Source organism: Muntiacus reevesi, chromosome 5 (genome assembly GCF_963930625.1).
Source record: "Muntiacus reevesi chromosome 5, mMunRee1.1, whole genome shotgun sequence".
Classification (NCBI taxonomy): domain Eukaryota; kingdom Metazoa; phylum Chordata; class Mammalia; order Artiodactyla; family Cervidae; genus Muntiacus; species Muntiacus reevesi.
The window spans coordinates 90363142-90387214 of NC_089253.1; the positions used below are offsets into that span (position 1 = coordinate 90363142).

The following is a 24073-nucleotide window of genomic DNA, read 5'->3' on the forward strand; positions in this document are numbered from 1 at the left end:
AATCTGAAAAACTGAGATCGACCTGGGGTAATGTCCACACTCCTTGGCTGGGCTTCAAGGCCCAAAGGTCTGGCCTCTGTCGCCTCTGCTGCCCACAGTGGTCACTTGGACTGTCACCCTCGGCAGCACAGGACTCTGTGTGGCCCCCCGAACCCAATTCAGGTTGCTTCACCTGAACTTGTACTAACCCTCAGGACTCAACTCAGCACCTCCTCCTCCAGGAAGCCCTCCTGGCTCTGCCATGGCCTCCATCATGCCTCTCTTCAGACTTCCAATAGTGTTAGAATCATCTGTCCACTATACAATGCAGTTGCTGACAAAAATTCAATCCATATTATCTTAAGTTGGAAAAAGAAGTGGGATGGATTGGCTCACAACACTGGGAAGACATGGGTGGGGCAAGCCTGAGGGCGACAGGGATGTTTGGAACCCTGTGCCTCTTGTCTAAGTGGCTTCTTTCTCTGGTACAGGAGGCCTGGCTGCCTGCTCCCCAGGCAAACACATAAACAGCTCTGAGTCACAGGAAAAACACTCTTTTCCACCAGCTCCAGGTAGAAAATTCCAAGGAAAGTGTATCAGTCCAGGCTTCAGGCCAGTCCAAGCTCACACAAATTAAGGCTAATTTGAGAAGAGCTGCAAAGAGGGCTCTTTACAGACGCCTGGGTCCATGAGGGGGGTAGTACTGCTTTCGGACTGGGTGGAGGGCTAGTTCCACCCCTAGGCCTGAAGGGCTAGTGCCAGGGAACAAGCGCTAGAACCTCAAGGGGGAGAGATACACGGGGAGTCTGGCTGCATAAGCACTGTGACCTTCCTTTAAGGACACGGCCAACCCAGGGGACCCTTCACAGCTGGGGTAATAAATTACTCTGTCGCTCCTGTTCCACTGATGGATCCAATTGGAGCCGGGGGGCCTAGGGAGCATAAGATGCAGTCCATGCAACCTCCTGGGGCCCAGACCAGGGTGGGGGTGGGGCAGGATGCAGAGGCAGGCAAACAGAAGACCCTTGGGGTATCACCTCCTCTCCCTGGACCTCCCCAGGGTGGGGGAGGGGGACTGGCCTCCTCATGGTGGGGGGTGAGAGAGCGAGGAAAGGGAGAGGGAGGGTGAACCGCACAGTGTTAAGCTCGCTCCGCACCCCGGGCCCCAGGCCAGGGCCTGCCATGGGCCTCCTCTCTCCAGGGCTCAACGCTGATAATTAAATGTTGAGACAGATGAAAGAGGATGTGGCAAAGCCTGATGCCACAGCTGCTGGGCTGTCTTCAGCCGCCTCCTGGGCAGCAAATGAGGCCCCGGGTCCCAGCCTGGAGTTCAGGTGGAGCAGGCAGAGGGGCATCCCTTCGGGGAGCTGCTGGGTGGATTCTAGGGGGCTGAAGAGGGAGGGGGCAAGGAGGACTGGAGACGGTGGAGGAGAGAACAGACACGCTACAGGAGGCCCTTTTAGGGAAAATGGGGCTTATTTGTGAGTCACCAGGGTGGCCGTCCCAGGGCAGAGGGCAGAGGCTGTGACACGGGCAGACCATGCAGACACAACCCTCAGAGGGGAGGCTGCAGCGGGCCCTGGGCCCCAAACTGCCTCCAGGTCCAGCCCAGGGACCGTCCTGCCGAAGGTGACTAGTGTATGGCACCTGCAGTCACACACAGCTCATCTGTTTAGTTTGACCAGCCTGGACGGCAGCCCAGATTCAAGAACTGTCCTGAATCTATAAGCTGATTGCATGTGTCTCCTCTCTCTAACCCGACTGTCACATACAGGAACCAGGATCAGGTCTTCCTTGACTTTTGCCCACCTCACGTAGCACAATGCTACACATAGTAGGTGCTCAACAAATGACTGATTAAGAACTCATGAATGTTCTCTTTGGACAATGAAAACTGCTCAGAAATAGTAAAGAAAGTTAAAGAGAGACCATAAGCTCTGCTCTAATGCAGGATATTTTCTGTAACATTTACTTAACAGCAGTTACAACTCACACATATCAGAGATTGTCTTCAATTTAAAACAATAAATGTGTCTTTCAATAATAAAAAATAAAATTCAAGAGCTGGGCAACTGCACCTCTGCTGTCTCTGGTATCTACCCCGCCTTCTAGGATTTTGTGAAAACCTTCCATGGCAGCCCATGAAGTCATAATATTTGCAAGGAATCAAACCATGGCTAAGACTGGGGAGGCTGTGGTGGCCCTGGAATTTTTGAGGCACTAAGAGGAATTTTAGCATTTGCTGGGGAGGTGGGGGCAAGTAGAGCACTCTGGTCAGGTTTACTTTCAGGAGCGAGGGGACACCCGTGGACACGCCCTCTTGTCTCACCTTCTAACTTTGCTCCCGAACACAGGTGGGCGGCGGAGCGGATGGCCTGCAAAGCTAGTTGTAAACACAACTCTCAGCTTGGGTTTCTTGGGGGATGACTTACTTCTGAAATAGCTTGATGATTAGAAAAACTTTTGGGTGGATGTTCCCTCTCCAGAACACAGAATAACAACTGCTAAAGTGGTTATTTCTGTTCACTAGATGGCCCTGATTTCCAAGGCCTGGGAAGCACCAGGTGAAAAGTCTGAAGCTCTCCAATGTGCTTTTCAGCTTGAGTGGTAGGTTCACGTGGGTCTGGGTGCTGCTGCTTCTCCTTTTGGGAAAGACCCTTGTGCTGATCGCAACACCCCAGGGATGGATATCTGCACCCCCCCCACCCCAACCTCATCCAGGGATCAGTCCAGAGCTGGGTGCTACCTGAATTCCCATGAGGAGGGGCTTTGGGGCAAGGATCTGAGCACAGGGGAGCACAGGATTTGATGGTCAGTGGTTAAGGGAGCTTCCTCAGTGGCTCAGCAGTCAAGAATCTGCCTATTAATGCAAGAGACACAAGTTTGATCCCGGGGTCAGGAAGATACCCTGGAGAAGGAAATGGCAGCCCACTCCAGTATTCTGACCTGGGGAATCCCACAGGCTAAGGTCCACAGGGTCGTAAAAGAGTTGAACACTGACTTAGCAACTAAACAACCACCACCACCACAACCAGGGTTAAGAATCTGCCTGCCCATGCAGGGGACACAGGTTCGATTCCTGGTCCAGGAATACCCTACGTGCAGCAAAGTAACCAAGTAGTTACGTGAGACATAACTACTGACCCTGCATGCTCTACAGCCTGTGCTCTGCAACAAAAGCCACTGGAATGAGAAGCCCGTGCACCGCTAGAGAGTAACCCTCACTTGCTGCAACTAGAGAACAGCCTTTGCACAGCCACAAAGACCCAGTGCAGCCACACACACACACAAAGTTACAAAAAAAGGGGCGCGTAGTCCTTGCCTTGAGGCTACATTGATTGCACAGCACTTGACAAACATCGAGAAAACCTCAACTGTTCAAATCCAAGAATCTACGGGGTGCTCTGATGAGGGGGAGAGATGTGAGTGGGCCCTCCAGGCCCTTCCTGGTGCTGACACCACAGTGACCCTTGCGGGAGCCAGTAAAGTCCTCCCTAGGGTGTCCCAGGCAGAGCCATGAGCCCGAGGTCGTCTCTCCCCTGGGCATCCCGGGTCATTGAGGTGCTGTGAGCTGTTCGCAGCCACGATCCCTCACAAGAAGGTCATGTATTGAGGCAGGATTGAGACCACCATGCACAGGAGAGTCACCAGATGAAACACAGGACACCCTGGGAAATTTGCGTTTCCTGTGTGCATGTGTGTTTAGTCGCTAAGTCATGTCTGACCCTTTGCAACCCCATGGACTGTGGCCTGCCAGGCTCCTCTGTCCATGGGATTTCCCACAAGAATACTGGAATTAATTCCCATTTCCTTCTCCAGGGGATCTTCCCAACCCAAGTATCCAACCCACGTCTCCTGCATTGCAGGTAGATTCTTTACCACTGAGCCACATGCATTTCAAGTGAACAACAAATAATGTCTTAGTCTAAGTCCATCCCAAATGTTTCCTGGGACATACTGCTACTAAAATGATACTTGGGGACCTCCCTGCTGGTCCAGTGGCCCAACTTTGCACTCCCAATGCAAGAGGCCTGGGTTTGATTCCTGGTCAAGGAATTAGATTCTGCATGTCACAACTAAGACTCAATGCAGCCAAATAATTTTTTTTTAAATCCTTAACAGTCAACTAGCAATTAAAAACATTTTTAAAAATAAAATGTTATTTGTTCTTTACCTGAAACAAACTTCACTAGGTGTCCTGTAGATCTATTTGATAACCTGGCAGCCCCAATGAAAGAGGAGCCTAACAGCATTGGCTGACTTCCCTGATTTTGGTCCCACTGAATCTGCCCCACCCTGGCCCCTCCAAAGAGCAGAGCCGGGACATCCTTCTTTCAGATCTAGTCTGAGTTGGGTTTCTGTCACTTGCAACCAAAGGAGTCTGGGTTAAAACAGCAAGTCATGGCCACCTTTCAGGAACAAAGTAGCCTGCAGCCTGGGAATCTGGGGGCTTGAAAACCCAAAGTGTGGAACCCGGGCTCAAGAACTCTTTTTTTTTTTTTTTGTAAATTTATTTATTGGTCTGTTCCAGGCCTTAGTTGCAGTAGGCAGGATCTTTTAGTTGAGGTCTTAGCTGAGACACGTTGGATCTAGTTCCCTGACCATGGATCAAACCCAGGCCTCCCACATTAGGAGCTTGGAGTCTTAGCCACTGGACCACCAGGGGATTTCTAGGCCCGTCACCCTGGCCTGCAGCCTCTTCTCACTTCTCTTTCAGGGGTTGTGCTGGGGACATAGCCTGTGACCATGCTGACCCCGTGGTTCCCTCCTCTCTCTTCTGCCCTAGAGGTTTCCAGCTTCCTTCTGCATCTCCTTTCCTTCCTAGGCCATTGCTTATTATTGTGGTTATAATTATTGTCATATCAGGGTTTGTTTCTCGATTACAAAGCGGTTCACAAGTACTGGGTCATTTTAAACCTCACTGTAGCCCGCCAGGCTCCCCGTCCATGGAATTCTCCAGGCAAGAATACTGGAGTGGGTTGCCACTTCCTTGTCCAGGGGATCTTCCGGACCAGGGATTGAACCCACGTCTCTTACATTTCCTGTGTTGGCAGGTGGGTTTTTTACCACTAGTGCCATCTGATAAATGCTAAAAATAACTTAAATGTTCAACAGCTGAGGAGGGGACATGCTTCCAGTATGCTTCCCGTCAGTGGATCTCACACTTGTGTGGAAACCAAGCATGAAGACCATGGGGATGCGTGGAGAAGGCTCACAATAAGACAAACAAAAAATAAAGGCTACAAAACCGTGTGACACAGAGAGCATCTCCTGAGGGAGGGAGTTTGCTGAACATGAAAACACTACTAAGTGGGGTGGCAGGCACTGCAGACAACTTTCTGTTTTTAATTTTTCTTAACTTTTTTGGCCATGCTGTGCAACATGCAGGATCTTAGTTCTCTGACCAGGGGTGGAACTTGTGCTCCTTGCAGTGGGAAGTGAGGAGTCTTAACCCCTGGACCAACAAGGAAGTCCCTTAATGGTGTCTTTTTTATACATAAATGAAAATCGAAATGAGAAAATTCAGTTTTTCCAAACAGCCTCCCCTCTTGATTGGAAGTAAGAATGGGGACAGACCTCAGCTTTGGGGGCACCCCGGTAAAGACAATCACAAAGAGAATCAAGGAAGACAAGGAGATAGCAGTGAAAGCCAGGTCCCCCGACCCCCACCAGGGTTTTGCTCTCAGGGTCGGCAGACTCTGTCCTGGCCCCCAGATTTGGTGGTAGCCGACAGGTCTTGCCGACGGTCACCTCTTGACCGTCAGTGAAATGAGGTCTCCTGCCTGGGCTGTGTTGGCCGCTGCTGTGGAAGCGGTGGACTCTTAGTGGTGCATGGCGGCCACCTTGAGGTGTGGTGGTGTCCAGTGGATCAGAGGTGACCTCGGAGACCACTTCAAACAGAATGTGGGGCTAGAAGTGACTGCGAGGCCACTGAGAAATCTGCTAGTGAAGAGGGCGCGGAGGAGAAAGAGGAACTTGAAGAGGGGTGGACGGTGGACCTCCCAAATAAAGGGCGCATGTAAGGGTCAAGAACATGAGGAGGAGAAGCTCAGTGAGGACGTGAGCTTTGGGTCACCTCTGCTAATATTGCTCTGCTAACATTTCTGCAGTGGAGGGGACTGGACTGCAGTGATTTAACATTCATTTGTGTGCTTTTTGGCAATGTATGAATTCACTTATAATGAGTATGCATTATTTTACTGAAATACTGATGCTTCCAAAGGTGCCCCGACCGACACCCACCTCAGACACACCACAGTGAATGCCCTCCAGGCGAGGCCTGCTGCCTGAGTGGTCCGCCAGGTAGGCTGACGGGGAGACGATGTCCCTCAGGCTGCTTGTGAACTTATGAAACCCAGTTGTCTTGCCCCCCACTGTCTCTCCCGGGAGCCCAAGGGACCCTCAAGCAAGTGGGGACCGGCTGGTTGCTCAGATCCACCTGTGATAGGTGCGGGGTAACTGGGTCTGCCTCGCCACACACCTTCCGAGCATACACACAGCCCGTCATACTCCATCTCCCAGAAAAAATAAAGAGCAGGGATTTAGGGGAAACAATTTTATTGTTTAAAAAATAGATGATACATTTGTTATACAAAAAAGGCATTTTAAAAACTCTGATCTGAATATGTCTCATTTTCAGAGGCAGCGTTAAAAGTGTTCAGTGTTTCCGTAAAAGCCAGGAGCAGTTGCTCTTTCTGCAGAAAGGTGTAGCATGTTCACGCCATTGGCCAGGGTCGAGGGGGCGGGGGTCATGATCATGGTCTTCCATCACCCAGGGGAACAGAGAGTCCCTCCGAGGTAACAGCTTGCCTGTCTCTCTTCCCTCCCAACAGAAATCCTGTCTGGATTGCTGCTTTCCCGCACGGGACAGAACGCATGGACATAACCCAGATTGCAACACACCATGATTTCAGAGCCCACACCCCCCATCCAGGACTCTTTCTGGCAACAGCTACTAAACACAGCACCAAGGAGGCTGAAAACCTTCACTCGGGCTCGGGAAGCAGTGGCTCTCGGAGCCAGCAGAGGCCCCTTGATGTCTGCTCTCACCCCCCGTCTTCCAAACCAAGGAGGGGTGGGGCAGACTGTACAGGTCCTGTCTCAGAGACGCGCATTCAGCCTCAATTACCAGCTTCTCCAGGATCCCTCCCTCTTATACTCGAGTACCTCGTACCATTTATAACCGACCTTCCGACATGTCTGTGGGGTACAGCTAAGGACCCAAACTGATGAATATATGCAGTTCTATTTACACTTCTGTTTCTAAAGCTACCAGCCATGGAACCATATTCCATGCGACTTTCAGTGAATGGAAATGTATTTATCCCTTCCCATGCCAGAGGGACAGAAAAGATGCAGAGATTTCCTTTAAGACACCTGAGAGGAAGGCAAAGACCATCAAGAATAAAGAACCACCAAGAATAAAAGCAGCATACTTAATTGAGATCTCCGCCCCTCCCCATCTATGGTCCCATGCAGATACAGCACTGGCATCTACTTTACAAAAGAGATGGGCTCCCGAAAGTTGGCTGGAGAGGACAGTTCATCAAAGGGATCATCCCCCCAACTCCTCCAGCTTGCTGTGAGGTCAGAAGTGCCTCCTCTAGTCTCAGGCCACTTTTCTCCTGTGCTGACAGTGTTTGTGAGTGTGCACCTTGCTTTGCAATGAGCTGAGCAATCCTTGGAGTTTCTCACTCTGGCCCCATCTCAAGTGCTGATAGCCAGAGGCCAGGAGCCTGCACCTCTGGAGAGGGGTCCCAGGGTGCCCTGGAAGATGCACGTCTTCCAAGAACACAGGCTGGTGTGGGTCCCCAATGCTTTCCCTAGTGAAGAGGCCTGGCCCTGGGAAGGCCTCTATAGCAGGAAGTGCAGGAAGCGGGATTTTTATCTCATGTGGAGGCGACGCAGTATGCAGCCAAGGACCATATAGGACACGCTGGTGCCCAGCTCCAGCCTCCAAGTGAGCGATGGAAGCGGGACCCGGCACTGGCAGGCTGATGCCTCGGCCAACGCTGGCCCATCAGTGGGGCGCAGTGTGGCGGGGGGGGTGGCAGGCGGGGTTCTTGGAGGAACGAATCCACGACCTCAGTCAAAACACAGGGCCTCCTTGAGAGCTGACTTCACTGCGGATCCCTCCCAATGCTGTCCCCAGGCGCAGACCAGCTGCCAAGCACGGATGAGGCTGGAGGGCCCGCCCTTTTCCTTGTGGGAATCTTGACCGCCACGTGCACACTGTAACCTCAAGGGGAAGCGGGAGGTTCCCAGCGGGGTGGTGGGAAGGCTGGGAGATCGATGAGGGCGGAGCAGGTGGCCCCTACTGGGCCATGCAAGCGGCCACTGTGGGACACAGCCGCCTCTCAAGGCTCCGGCCCGCTGGGATCTATCTTTTGTGGGGCAGGCAGGCACCGATCTCGGGGACCTGCCACCACGGCCCCCTCACGCTTCTGTCACCACTGGCCTTTCCTGTGACTCGTTCCTTCTCGGACACAGACACGCTGCCCGGAGTGGACTGAGGTCCATGGGTCCCCGTCTGCTTAAGATAAAAATAGAGCTGGTAAAGCTGATGCAGAGGCTGCTTCTGTGAGGCCGTGTGTATTTTTGTCGAGAAAAAAAAATTTGTTTCTGAAAACTGACTTGTAGGAAACCGCCCTTTAAGTTTCTGCGGAAGCGTCTCCCTCCCTTTCTCAGCCACACTGTCTGGTTCTCTACACAAACGGGGAGGAGGAAGGTCCCAGACCGGGGAGACGGGGCCCATGAGCTCTGGAACAAGAGTCCCCAAGGGAGTGTTCTGAAATACCACCCGCTGGCAGAGCCCGGATTGTGCTGGTCCCCGGGAGGCCCCGGGACTGGAAAGAAAGCACTGTCGGCAGAGGAACAAGAAGTGGGGCAGGAGGACAGCACTGTCCTAACTTGCGGTTGGCAGGAAACTTTGCTCCCGGAGCAACATCAGAATCTAGCTCATAGCAGCTAGGAAAGCCCCTAAATCTCTCCCTGCAGCAACTGGTAACAAACCTGCTTCAGAGAGGAGGATGTAAGCCGGCCTCCAAGAGGGGCCAGCCCCCTGTCACAGGCCTGTAGGGCCGCTCCAGCTGCCTGGGCTCTGTCTGGGAAACTCTGGGAGCTGCGCTGGGCTCCCTGGGAAGGAGGTGGTACTGCAGAATGGCTGGGAGCACATGTCTAGACCCCTGTGGGCCACTTCCAGTTTACAAGTGGCCTGTTGTCATTAGACAACTCCAGTTTCAACTTCAAAGTCATCGGTCAATCAGGATTCCTCCACCTCCTCACGGGGTTGTTGTAAAGACTAAACGACCATACAGCAGAAAACATTTAGTACTGAGTCTGCCACCCTCTGTATAGGACACATCATCACTGCTTCCAGAAGCCCTGGGGCTCCAATTGATGTGTCTCCCATCACCCACTCCTCCCCTCCCTCATGATGGGAGCATTCAGCATCCCACCACAGAGACTGCAGCAGCATCAGCTGGGACCACCCTGAGGCATGAAGCTGTAGGAACAGGAGGCCTGAGTACCAATTCCAGAGTGCTTATGAGCATCCCTGTGTGGGCTGGGTGCCCGTGCTCCCTTCCAACCCTTGGGACCTCGGCTTACACAACAGGGTAAAGTCAGATTAGAGTAGCATGTTTCAAATTATGGATCAGCTTGATTTAGTGAATTATAAGCAGCATTAAAAAAAATTTTTTTTTAAAAGAAGGTATCCAGAATTTTCAGGATGAGAATTCATTTGTGGAACTTTTGCTTGAGATGCAGATTCATGCATGAGTGCGAGCGCTGACTCATAAAGTAAAGTGTTTCTTGCTGTGGATCATGACCCAGAAAGTCTGAAAACCATCAGCAAAGGATAGGAGAAAGAAAAGGGGAAGGAGAGTGGGAGGAAGCAGGAAGATGACAAGGGCTACCAGTGGACTACGCTGGTGTGACTTTAAGACAGCACTTCCTAGAAAGGTGGGAGGGGGGCGGGGTGGGGGGAGCTGGGAGGAAGGTTCAAGAGGGAGGTGCACATGTCCGTGCTCTCTGTGACCCCATGGACTGTAGCCCGCCAGGCTCCCCGTCCATGGAATTCTCCAGGCAAGAATACTGGAGTGGGTTGCCATTTCCTTCTTCAGAAGATCTTCCCGACCCAGGGATTGAACCCACATCTCCCATAATGGCAACTGGATTCTTCACCACTGAGACACCAGGGAAGCGGCACAAGAGGGAGGGGACATGTGTGTATAAACAGCTGATGATCCTGTTGTATGGCAGAAACTAACATTATAAAGCAACTATACCACAGTTAAACAACAACAACAAAAAAAACCCAGAGCACTTGATTCTGGGAAGGAAACCCTGGCACTTCCTGCCCCTGCCTGGCCCTGGCCCCTACGCACTCTCTCTAAAGATGAACGTGCATTTTAAGGCAAGGCGCTCCTCTCAGAACAGGACATGCCCAGCTCAGGCCCATGGTAACTCACTGTTACTCAGAAACGGTGACATCAGAAGTTTGCTGGCCCCTTATCCTGAAGCGACACTTGGGCATGTGCAGGTCCCTTCCCTTTTTTTCTCACAGAAGAAGTTCCTAAGGAACAGATTGGGGAGGGGGAGGAGGATGGGGAGAGGGAGGTCCTCAGTGCTACAAATCCAGGGAGGCTCAGGAGCCTGAGAGGGGGAGGAGGGGAATGAGCGTCTCTGTGGTCCAGACAGCAGGGATGGTCTGAGGGCGCCCCCATGTGGCCAGACGTGACACCTGCAGTCACGTGTCCACTCCCCCAGTTTACTCCCATCAGAAGCCTCAAAGCTAAACAACGCTGATTTTCAGAAAGGGAAAAGACTTCCCTATCTGGGCATTGTGCTCTGATTGGCCCAGGTGAGTCTTCTGGGCATAAATATTGATATCCTGTCTGGATGGGGTCTTTGGAGGCTGGGGGAAACCAAATGTTAATAGGTACCTTTATGTGCAGAGCCCCTGGCCAGCACCCACCTCACGGGCACACATCTCCAAAGCAAGAATTCCTGTAAATTCTTGAAGAAGTGTAAACAGCCTTGAAGAAAGTGTAAACAATAAAAAGTTGAAAGACACATTTCATGATGCTCCTTCTTGCCCAGGAAAGCCCTTGGTGTGACCTTGACACTTTGTATCTGCCTGATCTGATACAAACTGTGCCTATAAGATGGGGAAGCTGTTCCACGGAAAACCCTGCTTTATCCTTTATCTGTGGGCTGTGCGGAAAGCTGAAATTAAGCGTGTTTTGAGAAGTTTCACTTTTTTATAAAAGAATTTTGTGGATGCCCCCCACCGCTTGGGGGTTTCAGAGAAACAGCTGTTATTGGCTCAGGGCTTCTCAGGAGCACCCGTTTACTCTAAATGAGAAGCTCAACTGGGACCGCCCCCCAAGTCTTCAGCGATGTGTTAGTGGTGAGGTGAGCAGTGGCAGGAGGGGCTGGCACACAAAGGCCGATGCCTCCACGAGGTAGTGTGGGCAGCAGTCGCCCCTTCTTGGTGCTGACAACCAGCAAAGGCCCTGGGACGGCGGTGGACAGCCACTGCTGACGTGGGCCGCAGCCGCCCTGCCAGGAAGGCCTGGGTCCAGCTGGGTGAGGGTTGGAGCGCCTGGATGGTCTGGGTGCCCTGATGTCACATCTCACTCCCCCCAGGTAAGATGTTACCATAAGAGAAAGATTTAACTTGATCTTTTCAGGTAAAACAAGAGGAGACACTGAGAGTGGAAACACTCATTGGGGAAGTCCCCTGAGACACAAAGGATCCTCTTCAATGCAGATCCCAGGAATGGCCTGACCAACTCCGTCCAGTGTGTTTCAGTGTTTCGTGCAGAGCTATCTGGCTGTGGTGGCAGGTCCACGTGCCTGGGGCAGGGGTCCTCCCTCCCTGACGGAGCTGGGGAACCAGCGCCTCCTGCCATTGGTAAAGTCCACCTACTGAGAAAAGGAGCTCCACGGCACAGTCCCAAGATTCCTGGATCCATTTCCACATCCTAGCGTTTGTTGCTAGGGTGTCTGAGGGATAGCAAAGAAGCAGAGCGGGTGGGAAGTCCTCCCTGGCGAGGTCTAGGAAGACAGGACCTGAGATGCAGAGCAGGTGGAGGTGGCCCTGGAGGGGACCGGACAGCAGGCTGAGCTGGAAGCTGGAGAAGAAAAGGATGGCAGGTCCTAGCAGGCGCTCGTGGCTCCAGGTGGGCACCTGGGCTCCACCATTCACGCTCTGCTTTTCTGTTGGAGGCGGTCCAAGGTGCCTGGCCCACATGTACCTCCTGGTTAACCACTCCCTGATTGCACTCCTGCTCCAGCGGGGAGCTTTCAGACAGTCCTGTTTGCGCTGGTGGATGCCCACATGTAACTGCTGCAGGCCTTTATTTAAGGTGGATGTTTCTCCCCTGACTTGGATCTGTAGATTTTCAAGAGCAGAGCTGCCGTTTCTTCCTTGTTCCATGGGGGCCCGCCACCGCTAGATGGGGACTGCCACAGGGTTGGGACGGGGTCTTGTCCTTCCACACTGGAGGCCTGACACTGAGGTGTCAGATTCCAGAGAGGACGGCATGTACGGGTAGGGGGGCGGGGGGGCAGGACTGAGAGGGTAGAGAGAGGGTGAATGAAGGGGAGGATGGGGGTGAGCAAAGGGCCAAACTTCCGTCACCCCAGAAATGCGTCGTAATCCATGTACCACACCAGCTGGCCAGAATCTGGCAGGACGCCTGAGATGGGCCACTTCTTGGGCTCGTGGCCCACGCGGCTGACCAGCATAGCGATCTCACGCTTCATCCTGCCCATGACCAGCACGGCCACCTTCCGGGCGCGGTTGATGAGGGGTAGGCTGAGGCTCATGCGCCGGTGTGGGCTGGAGGGGCTCGTGGTCAGCACCACCAGCTGCTCGCCGTCCAGACCGGCGGGCGACTGTGGGAAGAGGGAGGCCGTGTGTCCATCGGTGCCCATGCCCAGCAGCACCAGGTCGAAGCTGCTGTTGGTCACGAGGGCAGAGATCTCCTCGGCATAGACCTGGGTGCCCTGGTCCTCCTCAGCGCAGAGCCGTTGGCGCCGGTGCACAGGCATGGGGTGGACGTTGTAGTGGGGGACCCGCACGTGCTGCAGCAGGTGTGTCTGGAGGCCCTGGAAGTTGGACTCAGGGTCCCAGAGCGGCACACAGCGCTCGTCCACCAGCCACAGGTGCGTGTGGGCCCACGGGAAGCTGTAGTGCCCTGTGGCCAGCTGCTGGAACAGGGCTACCGGGCTCGAGCCACCCGAGAGCGCCAGGTGGAACTCGCCAAAGCGCCGCACAGCCCGCATGGCGGCAGCCTCAATGTCGCCCGCCAGCCTGGCGATCAGCTCCTCGGGCCAGGCCGAGATCAGCGGGCTCTCTCGGTACTTGGCCCTGAGGACCTGGAAGTCGCTGGGCAGCGGAGCGGAGTCAGGCCCTGGCACCAGCTGCTCCGGCTGCGGCTGGGAGAAGGACAGGTGGCCGCCGCTGAACCCGAAGTCCAACAGCTGTCCGTTCTCTGCTCCTCCCGGGTACAGGCGCGGGACCTCGTGGGCCAGGCTGTCCAGCAAGGGCGTCCAGAAGACCCAGGAGGCCAGCAGGTTCTCCGTGGTGACGAAGGAGTCCTTCCGGCAGTGGAAGATGTGAGAGATGAGCAGGGAGTAGGCATCCTGCTCCCGCACGGGGCTGTAGGCGTAGTAATCAGAGAGTGGGAGGCCGAAGAGGCGCAGCCCGGGCCGGCCTTCCACTTCCTTCCAGCTGGCAGAGGGCAGGGCCGGCCGGAAGAGATTCCTGCTGACCAGCACGGCAGGGCTGCCCAGCTCGCCGTGGCCGATGTAGAAGATGATCTGTCGGGGCAGGCAGCGGCTCTGGGCAGCAACCCAGTGCTTCTCGCTCTGGACGCAGAACGCCTGGTTCTTGAACAAGATCCGCACATAGCTCACTCTCTCATCCAAGACTTTGCCGGACATCAGGATGAATGGGACGCCCTCCCAGCGGAGGTTGTCTATGTGAATGAGGATGCCTGGGGCGGGTGACAGGGGGACAGCGGAGGTGATGCTCAGGCACAGGACCTGGGACCTCCCGGCCTGCTCATCTTCCCCTCTTTCCTTCCTGCTGGCCAGCCTCCTTTTCTCTGATTCCTCCTCTGGGAACCTCTGGTTTTGCTAGCCTCACCCACCTCTCACCTCTTCCATTATCTTCTCTTCCCAGTCGCTGCTCAAAAAGCAGCCTCATGGGCCACCTCGGACACCCACTGCCCTTGAAGGGCCTCTCAGCACCATCGTCCCCAAACAAAGGGGAGCTGGGCTGAGGAGCTCCAATCAGGAGATTCTGTGAGAAGTCTCACGGGGCAGGGGTCGGGGTGCAAGGTGGCACTGATGCTGAATGGGGACGGGGGGAGGTGTTCCTAGAGAGAGGTGGTTCCTTCCTGTCTGTAGAGTGCTGAGGATGCACTGAGGCCATCAGATATGGGGGGACAGGTGGTGGCAGGGGAAGAAGGGGAGCCAGGGGTCTCAGCCACAGGCCTGCAGAGAACTGCTGTATAGCTGAGGTGGCCTGCAGGGGCCCATGGCAGTGAGAGTTAGAAGCAGAGTGCCCTCCAGACTGAGCTGCAAGCCCTGGTTTTCCCACGGCCTATCTCTGCGTGACCTTGGGCAAGTTTCTAGCAACTTCGCCAAGCCTCACAGCCCCTCACCTTTAAGTGAGGCTGACGACACCTGCCTGATGTGTTTCCACGGGAGGATTAAATGAGGTGATGTGCATACAGTGCTGGGCACGCGGTTGGCGCCTGACCAGAGTTGCTGCTCTGGTCCTGGGGTTTGTGATGGCAGTGTTAGGGAGCCGGCCACCCCCAGAAAGCTCTGAGCCTGTGCAAGTGCCCAGAGGACGGCCCCAGTGGGCACCTGCCTGCCTGGCATGCTGCATGCCCGCCAGGGGTGCCCCTGGCCTGCAGCCTCTCCGGGGGCTGGATAAGCTCCTCAAGGGCAGAGCCAGGTCTGAGCCCAGCTGGGCGAGTCTTGTAAATATCCGTGGACTGAACAGAGATCATCACTGAGGTGTCTGTCCCTCTGTCCAGAGGGAGCCAGCAGGTGACTTGCTGCTTTAGGCTGGCAGAAGGGCAGGGAGGCTGGGGCATCTCTCACTCACCTCTAAGCACCTTGGGAAAATCCCACTTCCAGCATCCCCCCGACCCACCCCGAGGGGTCTGTGTTGGGAGGACTGCTCCCGCCCGGGGGTGTGCCCGGCCCTGGGGGCCCACCTGCGAAGGTCGGCGTCAGGCTGTGGAAGCTGTCTGGCTTCTGCAGCTCCCCGCGCACCTGCCCACTGTAGGCCTGGTACTGGCCCAGCACAGCACTGTGCCTCTGCAGGCCCCGCAGCGCCGCGAAGGCCCGGAGCTTGTGCTGCAGCACGGCCTCCGCGTTGCTCATGTTGACGGGCAGCTCCATGGCCACCAGCGTGAGGACCTCCGTCAGGTGGTTCTGCAGGACGTCTCGGATGACGCCGTACTCCTCGTAGAAGCTGGTGCGGCCTGGCGGGGGGTGGGGAGGAGTCATAAGGATCGGGCACGTGGCTGACCTGTGCCCACAGCCACACCCCCTAGTCTGGAGTGCCAGAGCAGAACCGGGCAGGAAGGGGGCGGGCGGCCCTAAGCCAACGAGACCCGCCCCACCAGGAGGAGTCAGACCCCGTGGGCCTCTCCCGGCCTCTGCCTGGGAAGGCCCTGGTTCTGGAAAGCTAGGCACCGCGGTGAGGGCCTGGGCAGCTTGCTGCTGCGTGACCCTGGGTGAGTCACCTGACTTCCAAGTCTCTGCTCCGCATCCTGCCTTCAAAGGGCACTCACTGTCACCCCCTACCAAGCCCACATAAGTGCCAGGTCCTTGCCCTCGGCTTATAGTCGAGCGGAGGGAGGAAAAGCCAATGAAGACATTATAGACAGAGTTCATGGCAGAGGGTAATAGGGAGTCTGCTCTGAGACCTGCAGGAGCAGCCCTGGACGAGCTTGGCTGCCAGGCGCCAGAAGGCGAGCAGGAGGGTGGGGCTGGGAGGGCGGGGCTTGCAGGATGAGGAGCGGAGACTGATTGGTTCCCACGCTCAGGGAAAGCAGTGCAGGAGCTGAAGTAGGAGATGGCAAGACCTTCCGTACATTCACGCCCGGGTCTGCTGTGGGCAGGGCGACTATAGCAGACCACGTGGTGGTCCAGAGGTGGGGACGGGGGGTGACGCTGTGACCTGGACTAAAGGGATGGGGTAAAGCAGCTGGAGAGGGTGGACGGCGCTTCTTGAGTGAGAACTGGCTGGACCTGCTGACCCATGAGGCACTAGAGGTAGAGAACCCACCTGCCAATGCAGGAGATGTAGAGATGCGGGTTCCATCCTGGGTCTGGAAGGTCCCCTGGAGAAGGACATAGCTACCCACTCCAGTATTATTGCCTGGAGAATCCCATGGACAGAGGAGCCTGGTGGGCTATGACCCATGGGGTCACAAAGAGCTGGACATGACTGAAGCAACTTAGCATGTAAGCTGACCCATGCAGGCGAGCACCAGTGAAAAGGAGGAGCCAAAGTCAGCTTCAAGGACTCGGGGCAGTGGTGGGGGGGAATTGGCTCCTGGGAAGGTGACTGCTCAGGCCTGAGCAGAAGACGGGCATGGTGACACTTCCTGAGATGAGGGGACTGGGTAGAGGAAGGGGTTGATGGAGGGGAAACCAGTTGTATTTAAGCCTAAAACACACAGGTGGAAATGGCAGGTGGCCAGTGGATGGGGTTCCCGAGAAGATAAAAGAAGGTGACACATAGAGCTTGGCAGTGACCACAGAGCTTGGCAGTGACAACAATGCTCACTGTGCCTGGCACAGCGTGGAGACGCCAGGCACCCCTCCTGTTACACCCACAGGGTCTGGCGCGGCGGGTCCACGACCGTCCCTGTCTACACAAGAGGAAGAAGTCAGAGGCCCAGGGCTGGGATGAGCAGTCAGGAGCTGGTTAACCACACACGACACACCTCCTCCTACAGGACTCAGAAACAATTCTGACTACCAGTGACTCAAATACATACAAGCCAGTGGTCTTAAGGCTTAGGGTTCAAATGCCACAACACTTCACATGGCATGGCTCACATTCTGCTGATCTGCTGAGACTCGGGTCAATTCACAGCCTTACGCACAGAAAAAGGTGACATCACCACCGGAAGAGCAGCTGTTTATCGAAGGTTTGCGTGCGTCACCTGTAACATGGGATCAGCTCTGTTACCCAGCAGCTCCTGCTCATCTTTCAGGTCTTGAGTTCCAGGAGATTCTACCAAACTCTTGGCCTGCCCTCCTGGAGGGCCCTATCTTCGGCTGTTTCCCCTGACTAACTTGGGGCTGCCTGTTATTCACTCTTCCTAGCACCCTGATGCTCCATCAGGTGAGGACTGCATCTGCCTGGTCCCTGCAGCATCTCAAGCACCAGACACAGCGCCGCAGTCACTCCGCAGAACACTGTGTGGCCGGGAAGCTGAACACACACACCACCAGGGGTCCACCTCGGAGGTTCCATGTTCAGAGAAATAAAGCTGACGATGTAATATAAATATATAAACTGCTTTGAAAATATAATATGACCAGGATAAACAGAATTTCAAATCAATGAAAAATACAAGGGGAAATAAGAAATTCCATAGACAGGTTTTATGGATTACAAAAGGTTGGGGGGAAAAAAAGTTATTAGAAGACAGATCCATGCAGATTATCCTGAATGCAGGTTAAAGAGACAGAAAGACTCAACACTCTCTATCTCTCTCTCTCTCTCTCTCACACACACACACACACACACACACACACACACACACAGCGTGTTGACTCTTCAAAATTAAACAGCACATTTTTAGGCAACTGGATCCACACAGAAACGATAAAGAAACAAGGGGAAAATCCACCTAAAACCTGGACTGTAGAGAAGAGGAACTGGGATAGGACTGGGGGAGGGACCCAAGGTTTGCAAGTTCATAGGTATCTGTTACATCATAGTTCTGCATGTTACCTAGATTGTGTGTGTGTGTGTGTGTGCGTGTGCCTGCTCAGTCATGTCTGACTCTGTGATTCCATGGACTGTAGCCCGCCAGGCTCCTCTGTCCGTGGGATTCTCCGGGGCAAGAATACTGGAGTGGGTTGCCATGCCCTCCTCCAGGGGATCTTCCTGACCCAGGGATCGAACCCGGGTCTCTTGCATCTCCTGTGTTGGCAGGTGGATTCTTCCCCACTAGCGCCACCTGGGATTGTGTAATCATTCTTTTTTTATCTTATCAATACTTAATTCAAACGAACAGAAAGAAATGGCCCCTGATTCAGACCTGCCTGGCCCACCTGCCCTGGCAGGCTTGGGCCAGCTGGACAGTGAGCAGGGGCCACCTGGCCTGAGCTCAGTCCTACAGGCCAGGCGTGGCAGTGGCGCCCGTGTCACGGGCAGGAAGTGAGACCCACAGTCAGCTCCTGGGAAGGTGTTTGGTCCTCGAGAGTGGGGCTTGAGGTTGCGGCTCTGGTCAAGGAGGCAGAACCCAGGACACACAGGACACCCAGCCCGGGTGCTGCAGCCAAACTATCCTAAATGCCCCCGGCTGGGAAACCAAGGCTCAGGCCCCCGGCCCCACGGGGGTCTGGTCTCCAAAGTACTCACAATATCACTGAGAAGACATCAAGAAAAAGATAACAGACAACAGCAATAACGGCAGATGTAAATATCAGTCCATTTACCCCTCACAGTAGCAACATGTACAGAGGTCCTGCTATTATCCTCATTTTAAAATGTAAAGAGGAACTTCCCTGGTGGTCCAGTGGCTAAGACTCTACACTCCAATGCATGGGGCCCAGGTTTGATCCCTGGTTGGGGAACTAGATCCCGAATGCCACAACTAAGAGTTCATATGCTGCAACTAAAGATCCCGCCACAACGAAGGCCCGGCACAGCCAAATAAATAAAATATATATTTCAATATATTAAAATTAAATACAATGTAAGGAAATTGAGGTTCAGAGAAGTCAAGCAACTTGCCCAAGGTCACACAGCTGGTAAAGGGGTAAAAATGAAATTGGAACCTCGGCAGCTGGCCCCAGGGGCTTCCCTGGTGGTTCATTGATAAAGAATCCACCTGCAAGGCTGGAGATGCAGGAGACACAGGTTCGATCCCTGGATCAGGAAGATCCCTGGAGAAGGAAATGGCAACCTACTCCAATATTCTTGCCTGGGAGGTTCCATGGACACAGGAGCCTGGTGGGCTACGTCCATGGAGTTGCAAAGAGTTGGAAACAACTCAGCAACTAAACACCAACAAAGCAGGTCCCAGAGCCATTCTCACCGCCTCCCTGGCTCCACTGTGATTCCCACGCAAACAGCCGCAGGCAGAACAGGGCGCCTGGCGTGGGGCTGAGCAGCACGGGCCCTGGTGGCTTTCAGAAGTGGAGGCTGGTGGCTGAAGCAGGAAACCAAGCTGGGCTTTTTGGTGGGGGGGGGGGGGGGGGGTGTCGACGCAAGGGGCCAGGGGCTCAGCACCTCATGGGCCAGGAAAGGTGTGAGGAGGACAAGGCAGGGCCGCGTCCCTCGGCTGCGGTCAGGCGGGGAGTGCCTCACAGGTGTGTGGGCCCACAGTGACCGAATCTTGCCATTTATACAGAGAACACGAAAAATGGGATCATTAAGTACAATCTCATGTGTACAAACAATTCAGATTTTTAAAACTGCTGTGTGTCTCAAAGAACTGTATGTGGGGGGCCGACTTTGCCCCTGGGCCACGTCCTGGTTGGGGTGAGAAGCGTAAGCCAGAGGGCAGAGGCCCCAACACACAGGTCAGGCGATGGATGGGTGTGAGCCTGGCTAGTCTGGCAGAAGCGGCCAGTCTGTGATTCGCAAGAGCAGAGATGGAGAACAGATGGGAAGGGCTTTGGAAAGGAGACTGAGGGGCTTGAGGAGCTATTAAAAGTCCTCGACCTCACCAGTTAAGCAGAGTTACTGCACGATCCAGCAACTCCAATCCACCCAAGAGAAAAGAAAACATATGTCCACACAAAAACTTGTACACGAATGTTCACAGCGGCCTTATTCACGACAGTCAAAACGGAGAAAGGACTCAAATGTCCACCAGCTGATAAGTGGATAAATAAAATGTGGTGAATCCATCCACACAGCAGAATGTTATCTGGCAATAAAAAATAAATGAAGCGGGTAGCACTGAAACATATACATCACCCAATGTAAAAAAGACAGCCAGTGGGAATTTGCCGTACAACAACTAAGAGGGAGTTCAACCTGGTGCTCTGTGATGACCTAGAGGGGTGGCATGGGGTGGGAGAGGGAGGGGACATATGTACACTTGTGACGATTCATGTTGATCTGTGGCAGAAATGAACACAATACTGTAAAGCAATTATCCTCCCATTAAAAATAATTAATTTAAAAAAGAAAAGAAATGAAGCACTGACACAGGCTATACAGTGTGGATGAACCTTGAGAACATTACGCTCAGTGAGAGAAGCCAGACCCAGAAAGTCACACCCTATTTACATGAAATGTCTAGGAAAATCCATAGAGACAGGGAGTAAGTTTATGGCTGCCAGGACTAGGAGGATGAGGGGCGTAATCAGAGGGTGGCAGCTAATCAGAGGGGCGGGGCGGAATACAGAGCTTCTTTTGATGAAAATGTTCTACAACTGATTGTAGTGATGGATGCACAGCTCTGTGAATATACCAAAGCCCACTGAATTCTACACTTAAGTAAGTGAATTACATGATGGGGGCTCAGCAGTAGAGAATCCACCTGCCAGTGCAAGGCACTTGGGTTTGATCCCTGAGTTGGGAAGATCCCCTGGAGATGGAAATGGCTACCTGCTCCAGTATTCTTGCCTGGAGAATCCCATGGACAGAGGAGCCAGACAGACTACCATCCATGGAGTCGCAAGGAATCAGACACAACTCAGAGACTGAACAACAACAAATGATATGTGAATTATCTCTCAAAAAAGCTTTTTTTATTAGAGTAGGGAGGTGGAACCCTGAGAGAGGTGCTGTGAGAAGATTAAGCCATCTACGATTTGCAAAATACAGAGAGGGGACAGGTGGGAATGGAATCAATGGACAGCTTTGGCTGCAACTGAAGAAGTTAACAAGGGCCAGAGCAAACAGTGAAGCATAAAGTCACTGAATGGATGAGGGGAAACCGCAAGGTGCCTGGCTGGATCCATGAAAGGCCGTGCAGGATTATGGTCTGCAGTCTCTGCAACCAGGCTGCCTGGGTTCAAGGACCCGCTGTGCCTTCTTTTAGCTCTGTGACCCCAGGCAAGTGATTCTACATCACGTATAAAAGAGGACTGGCCGTAGTGCCTGCTCTGCAGGGCTGCTGTGAACATCAATGAGCTAGTAAGTGCATGGGGTGTGGAGCAATACCTGGCATGCAGGAAGCACTGATACACACTGGCTAGCATTTTTATTATCATAGGGGCTGCAAGAGAAGGCCTGTCAGAGACAACTGACAACTCAGAGAACAGCCACTATTTGAAAATAAAGAAGTTAGAGGGCTTTCCTGGTGACCCAGTGGTTAGGAATTCGCCTTGCAACGCAGGGGACACAGGTTTGATCCCTGGTCCAGGAAGATCCCACATGCCGCAGAGCAACTAAGTCCGTGTGCCACAACTACTGAGCCTGCTTTCTGCAGCCCACAAGTTGCAACTACAGAGCCCACACCCTGAAACTACCAAAGCCTGTTCGCTCTTAGAGCATGCTCTGCAAAAAGAGAAGCCACTGCAATGAGAAGCCTACACAGTGCAATGAAGAACAGGCACTGCTCGCTGCAACTAGTGAAAGCCCTCACACAGCAATGAAGACCCACCACAGTCAAAAAAAAAAAAAATTAGAAAAGGCAGACAGTATTTCATGAGAACAATGCAGTGATGGTTTAAGTTCTAAATCGGCTGGGTCTGACATGGTGATATATATCCAGTGAAAATATCAGTACCTCAGAGGTAACTGGAGGCTATATATATATAAGACTAGGGCTTGGAAAGACAATGCTGGAGATGGACTAAATTCCATCAAATAAAAAATGAGACAGAAACTAAGATCTGGCTTGAAGGAGTTCACATTTTAGCTTCCCATGTGGCTCAGTGGTAAGGAATCCGCCTGCCAATGCCAGAGACAAGAGTTCTATCCCTGAGTCAAGTGATCCCCTGGAGAAGGAAATGGCAACCCACTCCGGTATTCTTGCCTGGGAAATCCCATGAACAGAGAGGAACCTGGCAGGTTACAATCCATGGGGTCACAAAGAGTCGGACACAACTAAGCGACTGAAACAACAACAAGATGAAAACAGGCTGCCAATTCAATTCTATCACCCCATCCACAGTAGACCTAACTTCAGAGAAGCTCGAATATGTAAAAATGTGTATCCTGGCATCAATGAATTCGAGTAGATTTAGGAGTGTAAAGAGGACAGTTAAAGCTTTGAGAGCAGCTGAATTTTTGATTGAGAGAACACAGCAGAGTCTTAAAGAGCCCTGTTATCTGCTTACTAATCATTAGTTCAGCAAATCCCTAAGTGGTCCTTTCCCTATTTTTATCCGCTCTCACTCCTGGAGAGGAGGCATTCATAGGTTTACTACCTGCTGTGTAAAAGAGAGCTTCCTTCATTCCTTAATTTCAAGCTTGGGGGTGGGAGAGGAAGTGGGCCTGTGTTCAGCACAGCCCATATATTTGTGGACTTGGATCCTTTCCTGCGGAGCTGTCTTTCCAGTTAAAGTGGAGTGATCAGGCCCATGGCTGGCACCTCATTGGGGAAAGGCAGGGCGGTGAAGCCCAGGTGGGGGCTGGTTCTCCTGACAGCACCCAACAAGGTGATTTTTTTCTGGTTACCACAGTTATTGTGGACTGCTTTTTCCTGAAAGTGACACATATGACTCCTAGTATCTTTCCTTGGCTGAAAATTGAGAGGTAAAATCCCATCGGTATGTGAACAAGGGGGACTTCCCTGGTGGTATAGTGGATAAGAATCCACCTGCCAATGCAGGGGACTTGGGTTCAATCCCTGGTCGAGGAACTAAGATCCCACATGCCAAGGAACGACTAAGCCCGAGAGCCACCACTACTAAGCTTCCTTGTCCGAGAGCTTGTGCTCTGCAACAAGAGAAGCCACCGCAACAAGAAGTCCACACTGCAACCAAGAGCAGTCCCTGCTCACCACTAGAGAAAGCTAGAGCGCAGCAATAAAGACCCACCACAACCAAAAACATTAATTTTTAAAAATACGTGAACAAGGATAGAATAAAGCATGTGTGTGCGTCCCTAGCTTCAGTTGTGTCTGACTCTTTGTGACCCTATGGACTATAGCCCGCCAGGCTCCTCTGTCCTTGGGATTTTCCAGGCAAGAATACTGGAGTGGGTTGCCATGCCCTCCTCCAAGGGGTCCTCCCAACCCAGGGATCAAACCCCCATCCCTTAAATCTCCTGCATTGGCAGGCGGGTCCTTTACCACTAGTGCCACCAACCAGTTTCATGGAAGACAATTTTTCCATGGACCTGGGATGAGGGAAGACAGTTTAGGAATGATTAAAAGTGCACTACATTTACTGTGCATTTTATTTCTATTACTATGACATCAGCTCCACCTCAGACCATCAGGCAGTAGATCCCAGAGGCCAGGGACTCCTGGAACAAAGCACAGCCAGCTTAGGCCACTGGAGAAAAGACCAGCTTGGCCCCTGAATTGTTCACACACAGAGGTCATCGAGTCACAGGCTGCAGGCACGGGGGACCGTCACTCTCCTCCTCGCTCATGCTCCCCTTCACAATCTCCCGGGCAGCACCCCATGCAAGATACTCTGAGAAGAGCAGCTGCAAACCCACCAAGCCAGCGGAAACGGGGAAGATGGGGGCCCGATGTGGACAGAGCTGTAGGAATGTCACCAGTGACGGATGCAGCTGTTGCGAATTTTCTGATAACAGTCCAATAAGATGTAAAAACAGCCATAAGGTCGTGTTGACCCGTCTGGTCTAGTCATTCCACTTCAGAAGTACACTTAAAGAAAAAATACTTTTTAGAATGCTCATAAGTGTTCTATAATTAGATAATGGTTGCATGACTGTGTG

At 53.2% G+C, this 24073-nt stretch overlaps 1 protein-coding gene across 2 annotated transcripts in view; it reads right to left on the bottom strand.

The window, feature by feature from the left end:
• Positions 1 to 6526: 6526 nt before the first annotated feature.
• H6PD (hexose-6-phosphate dehydrogenase/glucose 1-dehydrogenase) overlaps positions 6527 to 24073 on the bottom strand; it is a 40123-nt gene continuing 22576 nt past the window's right edge. For both annotated transcript variants that reach the window (XM_065935814.1, XM_065935813.1), the window contains exons 4-5: positions 15225 to 15494; positions 6527 to 13988 (exon numbers count right to left, since the gene is read on the bottom strand). In XM_065935814.1, the coding sequence (XP_065791886.1) occupies positions 12625 to 13988; positions 15225 to 15494 (1634 nt within the window). In that variant the 3' untranslated portion in view covers positions 6527 to 12624. The remainder of the gene's footprint in view (positions 13989 to 15224; positions 15495 to 24073) is intronic.